Raw genomic sequence first — 20,818 nt, forward strand, 5'->3', positions numbered from 1 at the left:
TATGTATCTGAAGGGCAGAGAGATGTGGCTTTTGGATTTCAATTCATAGTTGATTTTGCTAAGTGCTGAATGCCCTAGATTCACATTGGTAGTGCCTGGGACCTGTAAATCTTAATGTCTTACAGAACTGAAAACTTCATGAGAGAAGGAGGTATTCTTGTTTTGGTAAGATCCTGCCAAAATGGATCAGTGTACTTTATTAAAAGTATAAACCCAACCTTCCCATATCCGCTGTAGCTCCACCAGTCATTGCTTCCTGGGAGTGCTCTTGGCTTACTTCTGTGTGTTCCTCTCCTCTCTGTGACTATGGATATTTCCTTCCACCCCCAAACCTTTGGGAAATTAGTATCTTTGAGACCTCTATTATATCTGGTTGGAAATGGTCCTTTGTTGGGTGGGATGGCAGTGTGATCGAATGAGCTTTGTCACAGGAAGCTGATTTAAAAAGCACAAAATTGGGGGTGTTGGTGGTAAGCAGGGAAGAAAGAAATGAGATTCCTACTAGGGAAAATAGATGAAAATAAAGAGCTGAGGATGGAAGAGCAGACATTGGGGACAAAAGGACAGTGCTAAACAGAATTGATTTTTATGTTTTATGCTTACTGTCTGGGTAATCAGCTTTTCTTTATCCTGGCCTTCCATCATAGAAATATTCCTGTTTACGTGTTGTGCTGGGGAGAGACCAGGCTTCGCTGTACAATTCATCCTGTCAACCTGCAATACCTTAAGTGACTTTGTACAAAAAGGTGCAAGAATGTACCTTGGGCAGAAGTTTGTTCAGGAGCAAGAACCTGCTCACGTTGCACAAAGTCAGTGGTTTCCAAGAGTCTCCAAGTCCCTCTGAGCTCTGTGGATACTTCGTTGGCGTTGTGCAACTTGCAGCTGTTTTGTTCTGGAGCTGCGGCAAAGCTTGGGAAGACGTTTGCTGTGTAGTCTCAACGCTGCCTTCTCACAAGGCTGAAGCATGCTTGGGTCCTGGCAGTGCAAGATGAGGAGAACCTGATCTTCTGTGTCCTTTGGGCATGGGATTCCTGTTGATTCCATGGGATTTTCTCCCCGGGAGAGCCGTCCATCCTGTACCCTCTGCTCGCTCGAACCAGGCCGAACAGAGCGAACAGCCTGTGACGCCCCTTTCACTGGAGAGGCTTGTGAGTGGCATTTGGATTTAATTATCCAGTAAGCTTCAGTGCTTGTTTGAATTTTGGCTGAGCTGGCTGCTTGTTTCCACGGAACAAAGTTCTCCACCCTTCTTGGGAGTCAGCTTGGAGACCCCAAGAGCACTAATTAGGATGGGCAAGAGTCTTAGTCTGGAAAGCTTCAGTCCCTGTGCAAAGCTGTCATGGAGAAGACTGGGAAGTGTTAGTTTTGCAACCGATGATGCAAATTGTGCTCCCGCTCTGAAGTTGCTTCAGAGCATGGTGTGGGGGTGTTTTTGCTTTGTTTTGAACAGTTGAGGCTTTGGTTGTAGTTCCTCTGAAACTGCAGTTCTCCTGGACTAAAACCACACTGTAAAAAGTAGTTAAAAATCTACTTAGGCACATAGAAATACATTACTTCAAGGAAATAATGAATTTCTGCTTGTGCTTGTGTTCGTCCATGTTCCAGCAGTAGCAAACAAACTTTCCCGCTCGTACAGGAAGAAGTTTTCTTACCTTATTTTGTAGCAGTATTGGCATGGATATGTATTTTTTTTTTTTTTTTGACAAGTAACACTCATGTTTTATAATAAAAACACTGATTCTATGCTGATAAGTTGATGATTGGGTATTTCTGAAAATGGGCTAAATTTAAGCAGTTCCTGAATGCAAGTGGATGCTTCTTGCTTTGCTATGTTGGGAGGGATGCAAAAGGTCACTTCTGGCAGAGATGGGTAGCCTGACTTTCTAAGGAAATGCAAATTTCATGATCATGCAGGTGGGGGTTGCAGCACCAGGAATTTTTTTAAACCTGTATTTGATGGACTCGAAAGACTGTGTTGCAAAAGGTTTTGACAAAATTGATGGGTAGGTAGAAGACTCAATTGTTGCTTTGAGGGCAGTGTAATATAAACCCAACCTTTCCTGGACATTGGAAACCCCTTGGTGTTTAAGGGGCAGACAAGTCCATGGGACGTTTGCCCTCCTTGCTTTGTCAATCAGTAAATACCTTGTCACAAGTTAGAGTACCCTGACTTGGTGGCCAGCATAAACCCCATGTGCTAGGATAGGCATCCTGCACATCCAGGTTTTCTGTACACCCTGCAGAGATGATTTCCAGCCTTCTTTGAAGCTTCTTTCTAGTGAAATTACACTGCAATCTCTTGTGACTACTGTCCATATGAGTGACAAATTACACTATCTGGTAGGAGTAACTCTGAAGCAGTGACCCTGAATACACTTCTCTAGTGGTAGTAGTGGTAGGATCCTTCAGTGCAAAGATTTTTTTGATGTCTTCAATGATGCCGTGTGCTTATCAGTTATCCTAACAAAAGTATAGTTCATGCTATTGCTCTCGGCTGCATGGATAATCCTTATTGGTACCGATGGGATGTGATGGAAGCTCTCTGGGATGTGGTCTGTGCAGGGCTTGGACCAGCTCTTGGGGTCTGCCAGGTCTTGGGAGAAATGGAGAGGGCAGTTTATAGTCACTCCAGAAAACTTTTAAGTTACTCTGTCTCTGTTTGTTGGCTTATTATTATTTTTCCTTATTATTGCTATTGGCCTCCAGCAAACCCTGCAGTCCCTTCCTGAGACAAGCAGTGCTGAATCTTCCAGGTACCAGAATATCCTTGCAGGGCACCAGAGATGCATTTAATTGCAGACGCTGCCAGGGATGTCCAGGGAGGTTTGGAGGTAGGAGAGCGGTGGTGAAGATGGTTTTGCTAGCGAAAGCCTGGTTCTGCCATTGCCCGTTGAAGCCCTGTCTCCCTGTGACATTACAGGCTGTGTTTTGTGTCAGTGAGCTCAGGAAACTTTTGTTGTCACTCGGGTTGGAAAAAAAAAGAAAGGGGTGAGGGGCATTTTAGAGATTATAGCTTTGGTGGAAAATTCCTGGAGGGCCGTGGGGGGGGGTTTTGTTTCAACTTTTTTTTTTTTTCTTTTTTAACTTGTCCTTTCCCCCTTTTCCTTCCCCCCTCCACAATTTTTTTTTTTCTTCCTTTTTTTTTTTGTGTGTTTGTTTTTGTTCCCTTTTTTTTTTTTTTCCTCTACTACAAAATCTGTCTGGAAAACCATGCTTGTCCACAGAGGTCCCTTTAAACAATAAAAAAAAAAAAACAAAAACAAAAACAAAAACAAAAAAAACAAAACCAAAAAAAAAACCCAAACCAAAAACACAACAACAACAAAACCCAACCCGAAACCAAAACTATGGGAATATTATTGTTTTTTTCCTTTCCTGATCTAGAACTGAAAGCTATATTTTTCTTGAGTGCTTTCTTGTCGCATTTCAGGTTATGGTCCCTGCTACCCCTCCAGAAAAACATACCTGTATTTTTAGTGGGTAGGGAAATGTGCAAGGGAAGAGGAATTACACTTTAATATATTTTGATATGAATTTTATTATTATATATTTATTTTTTACATTTATATATATATTCATATTATATTTTAAATATACATACACACACATTGCCTACAGGAAAATGTAGGCATTTTCCTAATGCCTGATGCAGGCATTAGAGCTCATTTCTGATCTCTAAAATATAAGTGACACCGGATTTTAAACATTTTCCCCCATTTTTTCCCCTTATTTCTTTAATGAGATGGCTCTGGGAGCACAGTATGCATGAGAGGGGTTTTTTTCTCACATACTGTTTTTTTTTTTTTATCACAGATTCAGTCCTGATACATCCCAGCAGGAAGAGTAGGAAAAGAGGAGATGATGTTTTTATCTGAGCATGAGGATCCAGGACATACACCTCCCTGGGGAAAGAACCTTAGTATTTTTGTCTAGTCCTGTCTGATTTTCATATATGCCTTGTCATTTTTCACATCTTTGCAGACTTTGAGTTAAATCTGCAGGCTGGCTTGGCGTAGGAGCCATTCAGTTTTACAGAAAGTGCAGTAGCTGTATTTGTATTTTTACAGTAATATCTGCATGTACCTAATACCTGCCTATCTTGACTGTATCATGAACATGGAGCATCTCACACCCTCCTAATGAGTATGCAGTGTCCTAGGTCTTGATAGGCTTTTTAGTGCTTGTGGTTCGTATTTTGCAGTATAATAGTTTGTAGCTGCTTTAAGAGACCCCAACCATAGATGTAAAAGTTTGAAAGAAGATTGGTTTTCAGATTGAATGGGTCCTTCAGAGGTCTCTAGTTACTGCAGAAATACCATATGAACTCTCAGTGTGCATCTCTCTTCTGTCCAACATAGTTGAGTTTGTTACCTCTTCTGATGAGTCTCTTCTCTCCCGTGGTTTCTCACTGGCTCTAGTTTTGAAAATCAGTTGTGGCTCTTGAGCATCTTTAGTGAAGAAGGAGGCAAGGAAGAGCTGAAGAACTGGTGTACTCCATCACCACCTATGTGAGCTTTCTGGGTCCTGAAAGACTTCTGTCCTGTAGAGCATTACCTTATACCTCACAAACTGGATCCAGCCCCCGGGACAGTGCATCTGGCTTATGGGGCTCTCTCCAAAGTGTCCCACGGGCAGCAGACATGGGCTCCAAGCTGGAGGAGCAGTGGTCACCCCACACTCAGCCACTGACTTCTCTGAGGATCTATCTCGCCTGCGATGACAAAACCTGTATTTCTGAGACATGATGGGCTGGGAGGCACTGTGGTGTAGTTTTTAAATGCCTCTCTTAATAGGAAGGCTAGACACTGTGTCTTTTGAACCATTTGGGTTTAAAGATTGTACTTGCAATGCTGTATTTTTACTCTGAATTTCCAGGGATGAGTTTGCCTTTCACACTTAAGTTGTCTCTCCTTCTTTTACAGATGAAGAAGAGGCTCTGAACTCTATTATGAAGGATTTGGCAGCGTTGGGCAAATGTGGGGGGCTGCTGGACAACAACAGGAATAAAAACAGTGTCCACTCCAGCAAACAGGTAAGGCATTGCTTGAGTCCACCCCAAACTCCAGTAGACCAAAGAGGTGGACATGGTGCTTACCATGCTGGCAGAACAGAGTTTAAATGTTAGAACTGAAGTTAACAAGTGCTGCAGGTGCTCAGCACATTGTAAATAACATAATGTTACCAAGGCATAAGCTTTAGGACCCCTTTTTGAAGAGCTAAAAAGAAGCTACAGGCATCTTTGTATCGCAGAGGAGCAGTGGAGGAGCAGAGGAGAAGAATGATACCTCAAATCATTCACAAATACAGAGATAGAGGCTGAAACGAGTTTTAAACTCACATACCACCACAAGGCACTTTATTTGCTTAGCACTAAAAGTAGAAGTTGTTGCAGGCTGCACAGCTTTAAGATTTGGATTAGTCAAATGTTTTTTATTGACAGCGTTGATAGAATACAGTATTTATCATGTGCACATTTTACTTTGGATATTTGAAAGATAGACTGCCAACTTTAAGCTGTAGACACCCAGGCTCTTTTGGGAGGAATAATGTCATTCTTATATAAAGTGTTTAAATATTAATTACTGGTGTTTATCTTTATGCTTCTAGAACCAAATATTTTGGCCCTGTTGCACATTCAGAGTTGATTTGTTGAGCAAAAACGTCCCTTGAGCAATGTCAGAAATTATTTGCTGACATTGGTATAATAGCTAAAGTGGATTTAATAGCCTGTTTGTGTATGGAAAAATATTAGGCGAACACGAAAGTTGTGAAGAAAGAACTCAGTTGTCAAAATAGCAAGAAAAAAAGAAGGGGAAAAATAATTAAGAGGACTGGGAAGCTGGTGGAGAAGCATGCGAGCAAATCTACTTGTAATTCCACTTCTAGTGCCATGGCTTCGAATAAGTTTGCAATCAACTTCAATTGCTGAATGCCTAGCAAGGAAGAAAACAAATTGTCATTTATTGTTGTTATGCATATTTTAATGGCACTTGTGCTACTGACAAAGAACTCTGGATGCAGAGGGGAAAAATCCTTTCCCAAATCCCTCTAGACTTCCTAGACGCATGCAGATGAAAACACGTGCGCACGTAGCATGTCTGTTTTAAAGTGTGTCCGGGCGGTAGCAGCTGTTCAAGTTGAATCACTGGATTTGTGTTCAGCTCATGCTGAAGTCAGTCCAAGATGTTTACAAAACTGACTGGAGAAATTCAGAGCTGGCTCTCTGCAGCTGCAGGCAAAGCAGACAATCCAGCACAGCTTTGGATGGCTCCAAGGGTAGCATTTTCTGCAAGCTGATGGGTGGAGACGGTACCAAGCCATCTTGGGTTGCTTTCAGGGTAGCAAAGCTTTTTAGACTTTTCTGAGAAAACACATATGTTATTTTAACAATGGGGGAAGATCCCTGCCATCGTTTTTGAATATTGTAGCTATAAATGCTCTAGGTACCCAGTTAACCAGATAATTAGTTGAAAATAAGGAAAATAATAGTCTTCATTGGTTGAATTCTTGTCAACTTTATGAAACTTTTGTAGCTCTCTTGCAATCAAATTCGTATCTTCAAATTTGTATCTACGAATTTTCCCATTTGCCCTGTATCTTCATAGCCGATAGGGTTATGTTGTGCTCTGTTATCAGGTTGAGAATTGTTGGCTGCCACTTGCATTTAATTTTATTACATTAGGAATCAAAGTTTGCTTCCCAATTACAACATTGATGCTTGGAAAAACATTGCCTCCTTTATGATTTCTCTTTTTATCCATAAGCGGACCAGCCGTAGCTGCGTGCTCATTGTTACTCAGAGCTCTCCGCTGGAGGAGGCACAAATAGTCAGCATCCTGCTCTCCTTGTGCATCAGAGGTTGAGGATTCAGACCAACAGGCCCCACGAGATGAAGGGCGTTGGAGTATGTTGAATTGTTGCTTCACTAAATTGGACTAGCTGGAACAAGTCTGGCTCGCAGGATGACGGGAGTCTAGTCTGTGAGGTGGGGAGTGGCCAAAGTAGATGGAATTAGTAGGGACTTGGTTCATGTTTGCAGCTCAGAAACTTTTAATCAACTTGTTTGGGTCACTTTTAGTTTTTTGTTTTTTGTTTTTGTTTTTTTTTTTTCTTGTTTTTTAACACAGAATTGATGGGGGGAAGGATTGCTTTGGAAATGCTGTTGTCATGCCTGTGATTTGTTGTTGCTTTGGTACTTAGTGTTCCCTTTTCTTTCTGTCTATATATTTTTTTTTTCTGTGATTATCTTGGCTGGTTGGGCTGAAGGATGCACTCCACAGTCTTCCTTCTTGGAGAGGGAGAGAGGAATGGGGCATTTAGATGCTAAGTTTTCCTCTTGGGAATCTCATCGGAGGTGTCTCTTATAAGGCCCTGCAGCAACATGCTCACATTGAAATACTTGGGTCTGGATGTTCAGTTGTTAGATTAAAAAAAAATTATCTTTTTCTTCTGTGGAAGAATGCTTTTCTGAGGCATGGGAATCCTTTAGTCAGTGTTCCAGATTTCCACTGAAAAACACTTTAAACAAGAATGTGTTGACTAGCTAGCCTGTCCCGTTGTGACTTGCAGCAGATTTTTGGTCTACAGAGAAGCACAACCAAAGTGCTATCTCATTGCTGTCTCCTGGAGGGGTTCCTTAGTGCTCTCTTGACAGCAGTTGAAATTTGGAGCCTGCCAGATAGTATTCCTGGTAGGCCTGGGCCACACAAGAAAGTAGTCTGTGGTGGTATGTGCTACACAATATTTCTTCCCAAAACTATCGACAGTTTTGCTTCAGATCATCTTGTGAAATGAACATCCTTTGGCAAATTGCATAAAAACCTTTCTCTTTCTTAGTTTGCTTTCCTTACAAATGAGTTCAGGACTAAGGCTGAGTTTCTGGATATCTAATGCCTCATGGTAGAACAAGCTGGAAATGAGAATGGCAATACTTGACACAGTGCAGATGAGTTTCCTCCCTTAGATTGCACAGGCAGCTGGCAGCAGACATGATGGCTAAGCTTGAATCTCCCGAGTCCTGGCCAGGTGTGTCAGCCACTACATTACACTGCCTTTCTGCCTTGTGAGGATAGAGGGATAGAGATGGACGTCCTTTTCCTTCCACATGTAAGTTACTGTCTTTAAAATGGAACTGTTCTTTGGGAACAGAGGGATCATCCTGACAGTATTCCTAGTGCATGCTCTGCACTATTATACCTACATTATTTCTTTTATCATTCCATTACTCCTCACGGATCCTCTGGCTTGGCTGGAAGGAGTCCTTTCAGGCCGTCTCTTGGACTGAACATACAAAGGAGTTTGTTTATAGCAGTGGCTCTGAAGAGGGGAAGGAGGAAACAGCAGAATAAAGATCTGCATTGTGATCACTAAGGAAAAAGATGAGTGGGATAAGAAGGGAAACCACAAAGAATTAGATATCCCAAACAAAACCATGGAGGAGAAAGGAGCTGTTACATTAACATTTATTTTGCAGCTGTCTATTTTTGTGCACATCCATTTCTTTATATAAATAGTGCTTGGCAGCTCAAAGTATGAAGTTGGTTGTCAGTGCTGTGCTTTGGTCTAATGACAAGGCATTGGTGTGGGCCTCTATCACAGCTGATGACAGCTAGCAATTCCTCTGCCATGTTAATTTTGATTGCAAGTTCTCCCACAGCAATAAGCCCAATACTTGCGAGGAACGTTTTCCCGTGCATGACAAATGTCAGACTGACCTAAAAGTTGTTCTTTTAGTAAATTACCTCCGGACGCTCTTTTCCTGGCAAGTTGGATGCAGGACAAGGCTTGCTCATAACTAGAATAAAATACAGCTCATGTTCTAGAGCTCTCTGTAGGATTTCCAGCAGCCTAAGAGGAGTTTGGCTTTCTCACCTCTGTTTTACTGGTGAGGAATATGATGTGGGACTGTAAATATCACCTTGAAACTGGGAGAGTCTCTATGAGGAGATCCACAGGGATTGCCCCACCTGGGGGGCAGAAGCCAGGGACCAAGAGGGGAGCAGCACTACTTGGGAAAGGCTTGCATGAGATGGCAAGAGCAGCGGAGTCCCAGGGGTTTGCGAAGAGGCTTTCCCTTGTCTGTGTGTGGAGCTGACTTGGGCACTAAGAGGGTAATACCAAGGAGAAATCCAGCTGGAAAAAACACTATTCCCTGCCAGGTAGGTGGTTTTGGATAAACATTTTAGAAGCCTGTGATTTCTGCTGCTGTATAAACCAAAAATATCTATAACAGGGAGCAATGAACCCGCTAGACAGCATCTTTCCAATGGCCTGCTCACGTGCTGGGCTTGCTTTTTCAGATGAAAAAAGCTGTAAGGATCCAGGGGGACCAGGATATCTTGTAGCTTCCACCCAGCAAGAGGAGAAGGGGGCAATCCCAGACAAACCCCTTTCTGTCTGGTTACTGAATAACCCGAAGCGCGTGGGGGTTCTGTGCAGATAATTCCTAATGACGCGGATTAGTCATCTCCTATTGCGGTTTAGGGACGCGGTCCAGCTGTCTGGCTTGTAACGGACGTCCCCTTGCTAAAAGCAGGGGCGAGCACAGGATTAATGCAAACAACGTGCGTGTCGGGGGGGGTGCAGAAGTCCTCTCAGCCTGGCCCGGTGGGGCTGATTTCTCCTGGCCAAAGCCAGAAGTTGAGGAGAAATCCCACCGCTTTGTGGCTTTGTACAAAGGAGTAACTAAAGCATTAATGTTTGAATGCTGCACGGCTCAGCAAGGTTTTCTCATTGTTTCCTAATCCAACAAACAGAAAATGAGGGAAGTCAAAATACTCCCTCTGCTTACCCTCCAGCATGCCGATGTGGGTCTCCTTCATTGCTCCTGTTTTACCCAGGGGGGGAAACTGAGGCAAAGCAAGTACTCAAGGTCTCGTGGGTGGTTAAGAGAAAATCTTGAATGAGCCCCTCTTGGTGCAGTGCTGAAGGGAGGAGGAGGCCCCTTGTGTTGATTTGTTTTTTCCTTCCTTTCCTGTCCTCAGAGGGATTAATGCTGGAGTCAGAGACTTTGTCCCAGGTGGTTTGTGAGGCAACCATGGAATTTGGGTGGAAGAAGTGATCCAAAGGCCCTCTCCCCGTGGTGTCTCAGCATGGGCTAAGCTGTCCTCTGTTAGGTTTGACAAGAGCAGCTTTAAAAGCAAGCCACAGAGGTTGAGTCTGCCTGGAACACCATTTCTGATAGCAGCTGAGTTGGAGTAGAGGGGAGGACATGATGGGGGAAGCCTTTGAACTTGGTGCTGGTCGGGGATTTTGCAGCGTGGCAGTTCCAGGTGCTTCAGCTCTAGGCGCCACACTAGCACTTGGGCAAACGTGGAGGTGTGGGCCTGTGTCCCTGCCCGTAGTCAGTGACATCGAGGCGATGCAGGAAGGGTGTACCTGTGCCATCAGACACTCTTCCCCACGGGCATGGCATTTCTCAGCTTGGACCCGTACCCTGGTCCGATCGACCCTCTGGGTGTTCAGCAGTGAGGATGTTCAGCACCTTCTGTTCCTCCGAAGCTGCTTCCATTTTAGGCTTAACCGCATGTTTTCCTGCTCTCCGTGTGTGCTTTTATTACAAACAGCAGTCAGCTCTTCAGGGATCTCTGTATAAGATCATGATTCACCTCATTTGGAAACACTTTTTCCATTTTTTTCCAATGTTTTCCTTAATCTAAACCAGCACACAGGGCTGCTTGCTCCAGCTCTGGGGGCTGAGCTTGGCGGAGTCTGCTGGGGTGCATGGTCCCCAGCTGAGCGGGCAGAGGCAGTTGCCCCTTTTCTCCCCCAATTCCAATCAGTGCTTCCTCTGAAGCTCAGCAGTTGTGGTCTTTTCTCTTCGTAAAATTACAGGTTTTGAGGAAGGAGCTAAAAATACCTTAAGGAAAGCCTGGAAAGATGGTGATGGGTCTGTAGCCACTGCAGTGGCTTTGCTTTTTCCTTTCAGAGGCAGATGGCAAGAAAGACTAAAATACCATTTGTTAGCAGGGCTGGAGGAAATGCCGGTACAAGTATCTCGGAGAAGAAATTATTCCAGAAACGAAGGGAATTACTGTGGTATTTCCTGTCAGGGTTGTCGCTTATTTTGTTTGTGTCGCAGCAGGGCCTGCAGGCGCCAGCCGAGATGCGGGCTCCTCTGTGCCCTGTGTTGTACGGAAATGCACGTGGAGAGGGAAGGTTGCTCAGTGCATACAACCCAGGAGATCAAACATCTAAATTTTGTGTTTGTCTCTGCCACTCTGCTTCATAGAATGAATCACGGAATGGTTTGGGTTGGAAGGACTTTTAAAGAGAATCTAGTCCATCCCCCTGGCATGGGCAGGGACATCTTCAGCTAGATCAGGTTGCTCAAAGCCCCATCCAACCTGGCCTTGAGCACTTCCAGGGAGAGGACATCCACAACTTCTCTGGGCTGCCTGATTCCAGTGTTTCGCCAACATCATAATAAAAAATTTCTTCCTTATATCCAACCTAAATCTAGCCTCTTGCAGTTTAAAGCTGTTGCCCCTTGTCCTGTCACAACAGGACCTGGAAAAAGTCTCTCTTCATCTTATAAAGCCCCTTTTATATATTAAAAGGCTGAAATAAGGTCTCCTCAGAGATTTCTCTTCTGTAGGCTAGGCTTTTTCTTCACACCCTGAGGTAAAGTGCCTCGCACCTCAGTTTCCCATGCTTGCTCCATTACCTACCTCGGCTTTCACAGTGCCCCATGAAACCATTAATGAAATCCTCTTCCAGAGCTCAGTGTTGAAGACTGGTGCCTTGTGCCATGGCCTTACCCCTCTCTTCTACATTCAACGTGCCCTTCTTGGATGTTTCAGCTTGTTCTGCTACACCAACCAATGATCTTTTGACTGTGGGGAGAACAAGGCCGCCATTAACCTCATGTGACATCTGATGGCAGGGAAGTTACATAATATAACTTAGATTGTGCAAGGAGGAGTTGCTGTTGTCTTCATTCCTTACAAAATTGCAAAAGTGAGTAGGACCCAGCAGCCTCCACCATCTGCATCTCTTCCACAACCTGCCCTCAAGCATTTGCACATTGTGTTGAGGTCCTTACGGTGAAGATGCTGGTCCTGTCTTCCCACTGATCATGCATTTGAGATGATGGGTGCAGACTCGTATGAGATTTTGCTCCAGCACTTGGCAGTGCCCCAGACTCCCTGTGTAATCTCAAACCAGTTACTCTAAACCAGATTTCCATGGGTGTAAAAAATCACAGCCTGCTCCAGCATTTAGGAAGTGCTTTGCATCCCCTGGGACTTCCTAGTGCTTTGGGCACTGCCTATTTTAATTTTTTTTTTTTAAAGGAAAAAAGTATTTGTTCTGAAAGCAATGATGAATTCAGCTTTAGCTGTGGGTCAAAAACATGAGCAAGCCAAGAAAAGGCTGAAAAATAAAACTAACTAACTTCTCAGACTATAGATAAGCATATATTTATCCTTCTTCCAAATGCTTGAGAGCCTAAGGTCTCGGTTTCTTTGAGGGAGACGATAAGTTAGTGTGTTTTATATCAGAAAAAAATCTAATTAATAAATGAAGTGGGGTTTTATTCCCCTATTACAGTCGGTGTGTTTGTTGCTCCGCTCAGAAGCAGAGCGAAGCAGTGTGGGGCAGCTGGCTTACTTCTGTTGGCTTTGGGCCACAGTACATCAGCTCTGTTGTTGATGTAGAAGAAAAGGATGCAGCAGGGTCGTGGCTCATTTTTTTCCTTTTCTTTTCTCTCTGGAGCTTTATACGAGTGTTTTGACATTTTCCAGCCACAAGCTGTTTTTCAAAACTTATTTGTCTGCAAAATTTGTGTTGCTCAGCATAAACAGGCAGTGTGTACTATGTCCCAGCTCGGTGCAATGTTCGGGTCTGCATTGAAAGTGAAACCTGTGTTTTGAAAGGTTTCCTGCAGTGAGGCTGGAGCTGCATGAGCTTTTCCCCTTACACGTCCTGCTCCTTTGTAAGGAGAAACCTCGAAAGTTCCTTGCCCTGATTTTTTTTTTTTTCCTCTTACTTTAGAGAAGGGTTTTGTGGAGCTACATGCAATGAACCCACACCAGCTGATTTACTGCCAGCATCCAGGAGGTGATGAACCAGCCAAGTCCTGTTCAGAGAAGCACATTCAAATAAAAATTGGCATAAAAGAGCCTACCTATATCTTTTTGCCTTTTCCAACAGAGATAATCCAAGATGGCAATCTCACCCATATTTGCCTGTCTCTGTAGAATGATTTGGACCTTCAACACTAGGCTGGATATGGTCATCTCTTCTTCTTTTGAGTTTTGGACTGGTGTAGAGTTAGTTTGGTATTTTTATGGGTTGGGCCTAGTTCTCAAAGCAAACCTGGAGTTTGTCCAAATGTTGTGGGTCTGGAGAACTGCCTGTAGACACCAAGGTGATGTAAGTGCCTGTTCAGTCCAGGCCTGTAGCTGCGGGAGTGCCCCATTTGGTGATTGTCCCAGCACTGGTTCTTCCCAGCCTTTCTGGAAATACAGAAAATGCCATGAGCAGAGATAAAAAGGATGTATTTCAGATGATCCAACATCTTTACCCTGAATCTGCCTGGGGTTTTTTAAAGCTTTTCAACCGAATAATCTCCAGCCTTGACTTCCTGAACTCCAGTGGGTGTTTGCAGAACTCGAGGAGCTGTCAGGTTAAAAATAAACCTAAAGATGCTTGTCCAGCTCATTTTCCTCATTAGAGACAAGGCTCTTTCACTGTGGCTCTGCTTTCCCTATGAGAGGATGGAAAGTGTGCCTTCACTCACTGGCAATCCGGGGTTAGAGATAAGGCCCTTAGTCAGGAAGGGCTGTCACCTACTTCTTCAAGGATTATCCCTGTGAGATGCAGGCAGCATGGGACCGAGTTCTCCCTGGTGTTACACCTTGGAGGGAGGGGGCGAGCACTTTTTTTTTTCATGGGAAGAAAACAACTATTTGAGGAGGCTTGTGTGCAGTAGCAGGGGCAGAGCCCTTGTTGACTGGAGTGACTAAACCTGGTCTGGGAAGCGAAGAGAGTTTTGAGACCATCGGAAAGTCCTGAGATGAGCCAGGGGATGTTAGAGGGATGCTTGGCTCAGACTTGGTTTGAGGAGCTGAATGAATGAAAAGGCTCCTTGTGGTCTCGATTGCTGCTAAATATGCACAAATAGAGGATGGGAGAAGTGGCTTTTACAAGTCCCTGCACAGTTGTATGCCCAGTCTGCCTGTGACTCCACTGGCTCTTGGTTGGGCAAATTTAATTATTTCTCTTCAGGTGAGCCACAGGTCAGTTCAGGGTGGGCATTTACTGTGTATCGTGTAGTGATGCCTGATATACTTCGCATTTTGGAGGTCCTAACAAAATAACAGCCACTCCCACCCCAGCACTGTTGGCTTTTAAAATCCAAGACTGTCTCTCCACTTCCATTATAGGGTGCTTGCTTCTACTTACTTCTTTGCCCAGAATATTTCTCTGTTCTGTTGAATGTGTTCTGAGCTTTGCTTTTTTGGGTTTCCAACAGAAAAGTAGTGGGGTAAAACCATAGGAAGTGCTGAAGATGAACAGACATCAGTCCCTTAACATGTTTGTCTCCTTGATAATAGTGCTTTGTTCCCAACGGAGTTCAGCGCTTTCACAATTTTCCACTTTTATTAATGCATTTTATTAAAACTGTTTTATAGTAAGTGTCCTCTTGTTTACACAGGACCTTATTTTTTTGACAAGCACATTTATCAGCAATGTGGATTTTCCCCAGAGTCTATGAGTCCAGCAGTCAGCTTGGCCCTAAGTAGACTAGACACCTATTGGAGTTAGGGGATTCTCCCTGAGAACTCCTGTCAAGTTCAGATCTGTGAGTCAATCTGGGATGCAGTTTGGGACCTAACCATTTTCTGCTTTTTTTTCTCAGCAGCGAAATGTCAGGATCAAGTTTGAATACGAAGGAGAGAAAAGGTATGTGCCCAACCCAATCCACCCCCATGTAGAGGGCCAAATTACCTTTTTTACCCAAAGTTGTCCTACTGATCTCAGCCAGCTGCAGGTGAGCTCACAGCAGGATTCATTCCCCTAAAATCAACTACAGTTTTATATGCAAGAGCCTTGCCTTGTCATCCCGTTTGCCACAAGTACCTCCTGGGATTTACACACAGGCAAAGTGATTCCAAACTGGAAGTCATTAAATGCCTCTCACCAGGGACACAGGGTGCACACTTGGATCCTTTTCTCTCTTTAATTCTTGATCCCTGCTGAACCACAGCTGAGCTGTAACTCTACAGAAATGCATCCTTTGATTAGCAGCCTATGATACTTACTTAAGATAACTGGATTTTGGGCATGGGGCCCATAAAAATAGAGCTGGGAGTTAAAGCTTGCCCGCCCTTCCCTGCTTGACATTTTCATGGAATCACCTCTGCTTGGTGCTCAGTGACTGTGGCAGGGCAGGATAGAGGGCTGGAAACTCACAGGTTGATGATCCAAGTTGCATGTTAAAGTCAAAAAAAAAAATCTAAGTAATGTTAGGATAGGGATAGACTGTACCTGCTGATATGTACCTGTATGGCTGTTGCATGTGATGGTACAGGAGAGTCACAGGGTGCCAAAGTGCATCATTCTCTTCCATCCCTCCTCCCTATTCAGAGCCACTTGCTGAAAATGAAGATGGTAAATCACTGACCGTTACCTGATCCCGGGTCTTCTCCAGTGAAGGGGATGCTGGACTTTCTTCTTTTCCACCTGTACCTCACAGTAGGGGGAGGAGCAGAGGAGCTGCACTAGGATTTTTGGTAGATATTCTTGCAGGGTGGGTCAAGTCCCCTCTTGGGCATAGCTGACGGGAATCATTTCTATGAATGTAAAAGCAAGGAGCGAGCTTTATGCTTTGTGGTAGAAGAATACAGGTCCTTTCTTCTGATTTGTCAGTCTAATCCCATATTCTAGTATGCTTCTACTAAATTGAGACTGTTGTTGTATTTGTTTGTGTGTACAGGATTATCCAGTTTCCAAGACCAGTCAAATTCAAAGAAGTGGTACAGAAGGTCACAGATGCTTTTGGACAGACGATGGACTTAGTCTGTGTGAACAACGAGGTACTCTTCTCCTTGTTGCTAAGGGGGAGTTTTATGGTGCCTGGTGCCCACTTCAGAATTGAGCAGTGGTTTGTTCTTAAGGCTTTAATTTTATGTTGTACATGGATGCAAAGGAAAATAATCTTATTTTGTGGTTCCTAGCTAGTGAGTGTGCAAGACCTGTTCTCTGGACACAGCTCAGCTGGATTCTCAGACTTCAAGCCAGGCTTTTTCAGTTAAGGCCTATTAAATGGTGACACAGGAACACTGTCTTTCCCCTAGAACAAAAAATTCCCCCCAACTCAAACAGAGGGAGGAACTAAGTAACTGAGGTGGTGGAGACATTGTCAGTTCAGCTGCACAGTCAGCAGCAGTAGATGTTTTCCCATTAACACCCTTGGGGCAATAAGACCAACTTTCAGAGCGTGTCTGGCTGATGAGAGCACACAGGGCAGCGAGCAGAACAACTGAGACCAGATGGCTTTCCTGAGAGCCCCAGGAAGTGACTGTAGGCTACTGCATGTTTGTGTTGGGTGTGAAGCCTTCCCATCTTGGGCACAGTTGCAGGAGCATGGTGAAGTCCAGAGCATGAAGGATGGTGCTGCTAACACAGAATACTTGCATCTAGCTCTGACTTTGCTTCACCCCAGAACCATGTGCATTTTCTTGTGGTTAGGTCTGCAGCGAAACGTACATGGTCCTGTGGCCACATAGAAGCAGCCAAGAAACCTTCCCTCTGTGATCCTTGCATTTTAAGGCTTGAAGACCTTTATTCTGCAACCTTCTTCATAACATAGGCCACTGTTTTTCCAACTTTTTCTCTGAGCCTCTGATGAGGGCCTATACCTAGGAGGGGAAAATCTTTGGTGTCTGTTTTGGTGTGCTTAGTCTTTTCTTGTGAGGCATCTTGCCATGAGCTGGGCAGGCATCTGGAGCCACTGGACTTTCAAGGTGGGTTTGGCTTTGGGAAGGAGGGGAGGGCCAGATGACAAATAGGTGGTCGTTGAAACACAAATTCTTTTGGATCTGTCCTGATAGTTTGCTTGCTCAAGTACTAATTGCAAATGCCTTTCATTAAAGTATGAATGGGGAAAGATGTTGTGAAGAAAGCTTTCTCTCTTTTTTCTTTTTTCTTTTTTCTGTTATTTTTTTTCCCTTCTGTTTCAATAGAGACTTGATCCACAAAAAAAGTTGCTATTCTTTTATAATAAGTACCTCATGATACCAAAGTGTCCACTGGGTTTTGGGTTTGAATGCTAGTTAGGTTTCTAATCTTGGGCATTCTCTGACAGCCCTCCTGGGAAAACCCTGCCACTGAATTCTCCAGGAATGACTCATTTCATTCCAGGTTTCTTTCCACTGGAAGAGGAATTTTTTCCAACAATAGCAAACAGAAGCCTAAATAATGCATTTTATCCCATGTTAGAGACTGTCTTCCTGGGCATGTGCACAGCACATAGCAGGACCATGAGCAGGCCTTTGGGTACTCCTGACTTCTTAGGACTGAGGATGACTTTGTGTTTTGTCTTTCAATACATAGAAATTCCTCCGTGTGAGAACCCACACCTTTGGGAAGAGGTCTGAGCAGTAGTAATTCAGGGTTGTCACTGTGAAAACACTATAAATAGACAAAAGTGACCTCTGGAGAGATGTTACCATGTGGACATGTAGGCTCTCCTGGCATCTGTCTCCTAGTGCATTCTGGGTCAGGTTTTTGAGTCTCATGACTGCAAGACTCAGGGCAATTAAATGTTTTACCCTTTCTTAGTGCTCAAAGGGAACTGTGCAGTAATTCCTTGTTGCTATCAGATGTTTCTCTTGCAGTAGCACCTTGTAGACCAAAATTACACTGACGTCAACAGGCCCCTACAAAAGCTCGCTAAATGGCAGTCCCTGTCCCGGTGAAGCAGGAGTCCTGAAGCCAAGATCAGTGAGATGAGCATGCCAGCTGGGTGGAGCAGGGGCACACATGAATCACATCCTGGTGGGACCATGGAATCAGCAGGCTTGGGCTGGTATAGATAAGAGTGGGGCCTGGCCGTGGGTGTACCGCGTGGGGCATGTCTGCATGTTAGTACTAGGCTGGGCTCATCTTTCTGATGAGCGGGACAGCAAAATCTGACCTGGCCATGGACAGCATGGCGTGGTGTTTGTCAAACAGTTGGCAGTGTTACAGGTTGAAAGACTGGCTTCTGCGGCAGATGCTCTGTCTGAATTTGATCTGTAGGCACTGTTAAACGGCTGCCCCAGGTGTGACCAAGTGTTACCTTGTTTTTTCCGACCTCCGTGACCAACTTGTGATACGACCTTGGGCAGAACACTGAACCTCGGTATGCCACCAGTTCCCTTCTGACCTCCCCTTGCTTGTCTCCTCCAAGGCTGTTCCTCAGGATCATTTTGGAAGGTATGGGAGAGTTAAAGGCTAGGGAAGTGGTAGAAGCTCCATTACAGGGGGGAGGAGATAAAAGCATATTTAACAAACATTTGTCGAGAATTGTTGATGCCAGTTGCTCCTGCATTGGGCAGGAAGATGAACTAATTGACCTCTCAGATTTTTCCCCAACCCTGTTTCCTACTATTCTTCGGCTTTCTGCAGTATCTTACAGTGTGAGGTCTAGCAATACTGTTGTAGTTAGTGAAAATTCACCCTTTACACTCACTTTCTTAGACTGCAGTGGATTGACTACCAAGTCCCATACTAAAACATTAGGTTCCAGGGGAGTATACTGTTTAAAAAGAAGAAAATCTAGGAAGCTCTGTTTAGTGAAACTCCAGTGTAGGTAAACTTTGCTGTTTGTCACAGCTGCTCACTCAGTAGACAGAATAAACCCAGTTACTGGAAATGCACCCTGGCAATTACTTCCATGGTTCTACATGAGTCTATATTTAGTTTCATGCCTAGTAGATATCTGTTCCTGATACCCGTATGTGCCACAGTCTGGAAGCCAAATGGAGCAAAATCTACTTGCCAGATGTGGGTAATAGGTAAAGCCAAGCTAAATACTGGCTCCAGTCCCTTTTACAGGAGGGCAAATTCTGCCTGATGTTTTTGGCTCCACTGAAGCAGGCATGCAAACGTGTTAATGTTGTGATATTAGAGTGAGATGGAGTGACCTGCAGAACATTCTGTTCAAAGCAGCAGCAGAGGGATTGCTCTGAACACTTGTGAAGAGCTCAGTAAAGGGATGGGTGAGCAGTGGTACTATACTTACAGTTCAGAGTCAGATTCTGCTTGGTGAAGTGAGGGGGAGCAGCTCTCCACCATTTTCATTCCTGTTTGGGTGACTGCAGCAGAGAAGGCTTGTCTGCTTGATGCACCTGTGGAGCCTTTGTGAACTTCAGGAGGCTTAAGCAGTGCACCAAGAGAATACCTCTTAAGATCTACTGCTTAAGGAAGCAGACTATCTGAGAACAGCTGCACAGCATTTGGGAGACATACTCAATACCATCTTTGTCTGATATCTGCTGTTAACACATGTTATTCATTCAGATCCCAAAGTTTAACCATGAACCATGGTCTAATCATTTACTCCATGAACCTACTGAAAGACCTAAATAGTTGATATCTACCTGGTGAGTACTTTCCTTTTTTTCATGTCCAAGCCCTGCCCCAGACTGCAAATCTGTTTCCAGCCTTGCTTGTGAGGCCCAGCCCGGACAAGAGTGGTGTTGGCACCTGGTTAGGTCCCTTGCTTGGGAGGAAAGGGACATCTTTCTGAATTTTTTCCCATCTGGTTTGGTTGAGAACTCAAGTCCCTACAGCCTGTAGGATATCCTGGGACAAAGTTTTCTCAAGAGTTCCTCCTGGAATCTTTCTCCTACACACAAATAACTGAATAGTTTTCAGACAGAGGGTGCACAGCCTGGTTAGTGCATTCATCCAGGAAGAGGGATAAATCCTTTGCTCCAGAGTCTCTCTTTCTGTCTTTTTGTAGAAATTTTTCAACCACGTTTGCATACCTTACACCAGAAGAGCACTCCTAGCTCAACCTGGAGCTCATTGCTTAAATATCTTTTGAGAACTGGCCTTGTCATTCCTCAACAATTACCATTGCTTCCAGTACTTACATCTGACAGCTTCCTTTTCTCACCTGATAATCCCATTTCTGGATATCTAACTCTCCTGAATAAGCTATAGGCATCCTGAGTATCTAATTTGGCACTGTAAACTCTACAGGATAGCAGGTTGCATTGAACTTGGCTATTGCAGTGCCCCTTTGCAGACCTGGCTTTTAGTATCTTGAAGCTGGGTGCCTAAGATAGGTGTAAACTCAGGTCCACCTGCTATCCACAGCTGCAGGAGCTTGGCTTTCCTGGTGATAGATTTTGGGCCCCTCACTACAAGAAAGACATTCAGGTGCTGGAGCATGTCCAAAGAAGATCCAAGAAGCTGTTGAAGTGTCTAGAGAACAAGTCTTAGGAGGAGTGGCTGAGTGAACTGGGGTTGTTTAGTGTGAAGAAAAGGAGGCTGAGGGGAGACCTTCTCGTGCTCTACAACTACCTGAAATGAGGTGGTAGCGAGGTGGATGTCAGTCTCTTTTTTCCAAGTAGCAAGTGACAGGACAAGAGGAAATGGCCTCAAGTTGCATCAGGGGAGGTTTAGATTGGATATTATGATCTTAAAGGTCTTTTTCAACCTAAGTGATTCTGTGATTCTGTGATGATGATGTTATGCCTGATGTTTATCATATGAAATAGGTGGCCTGCATATGGCTCAGTTCCCTGTCTGCAAAGTGGAAACGAAAGATAACCGTCCTATCACACAGGAGAGGAGAAACTCAATCCAAACCTTGAGGTGC

General features: G+C 44.2%; 1 protein-coding gene across 4 annotated transcripts in view; it reads left to right on the plus strand.

Annotated features, from left to right (window-relative positions):
* LOC104365343 (mitogen-activated protein kinase kinase kinase 3) overlaps positions 1 to 20,818 on the plus strand; it is an 82,329-nt gene that overhangs the window by 33,475 nt on the left and 28,036 nt on the right. For 3 of the 4 annotated variants that reach the window (XM_042802193.1, XM_033009738.2, XM_033009737.2), the window contains exons 3-5: positions 4,923 to 5,032; positions 14,864 to 14,907; positions 15,941 to 16,040. In XM_042802193.1, the coding sequence (XP_042658127.1) occupies positions 4,923 to 5,032; positions 14,864 to 14,907; positions 15,941 to 16,040 (254 nt within the window). The remainder of the gene's footprint in view (positions 1 to 4,922; positions 5,033 to 14,863; positions 14,908 to 15,940; positions 16,041 to 20,818) is intronic. The other variant, XM_042802194.1, reaches the window with a different exon arrangement.

Source organism: Tyto alba, unplaced genomic scaffold, assembly GCF_018691265.1.
Source record: "Tyto alba isolate M040663 unplaced genomic scaffold, T.alba_DEE_v4.0 Super-Scaffold_38, whole genome shotgun sequence".
Lineage (NCBI taxonomy): Eukaryota > Metazoa > Chordata > Aves > Strigiformes > Tytonidae > Tyto > Tyto alba.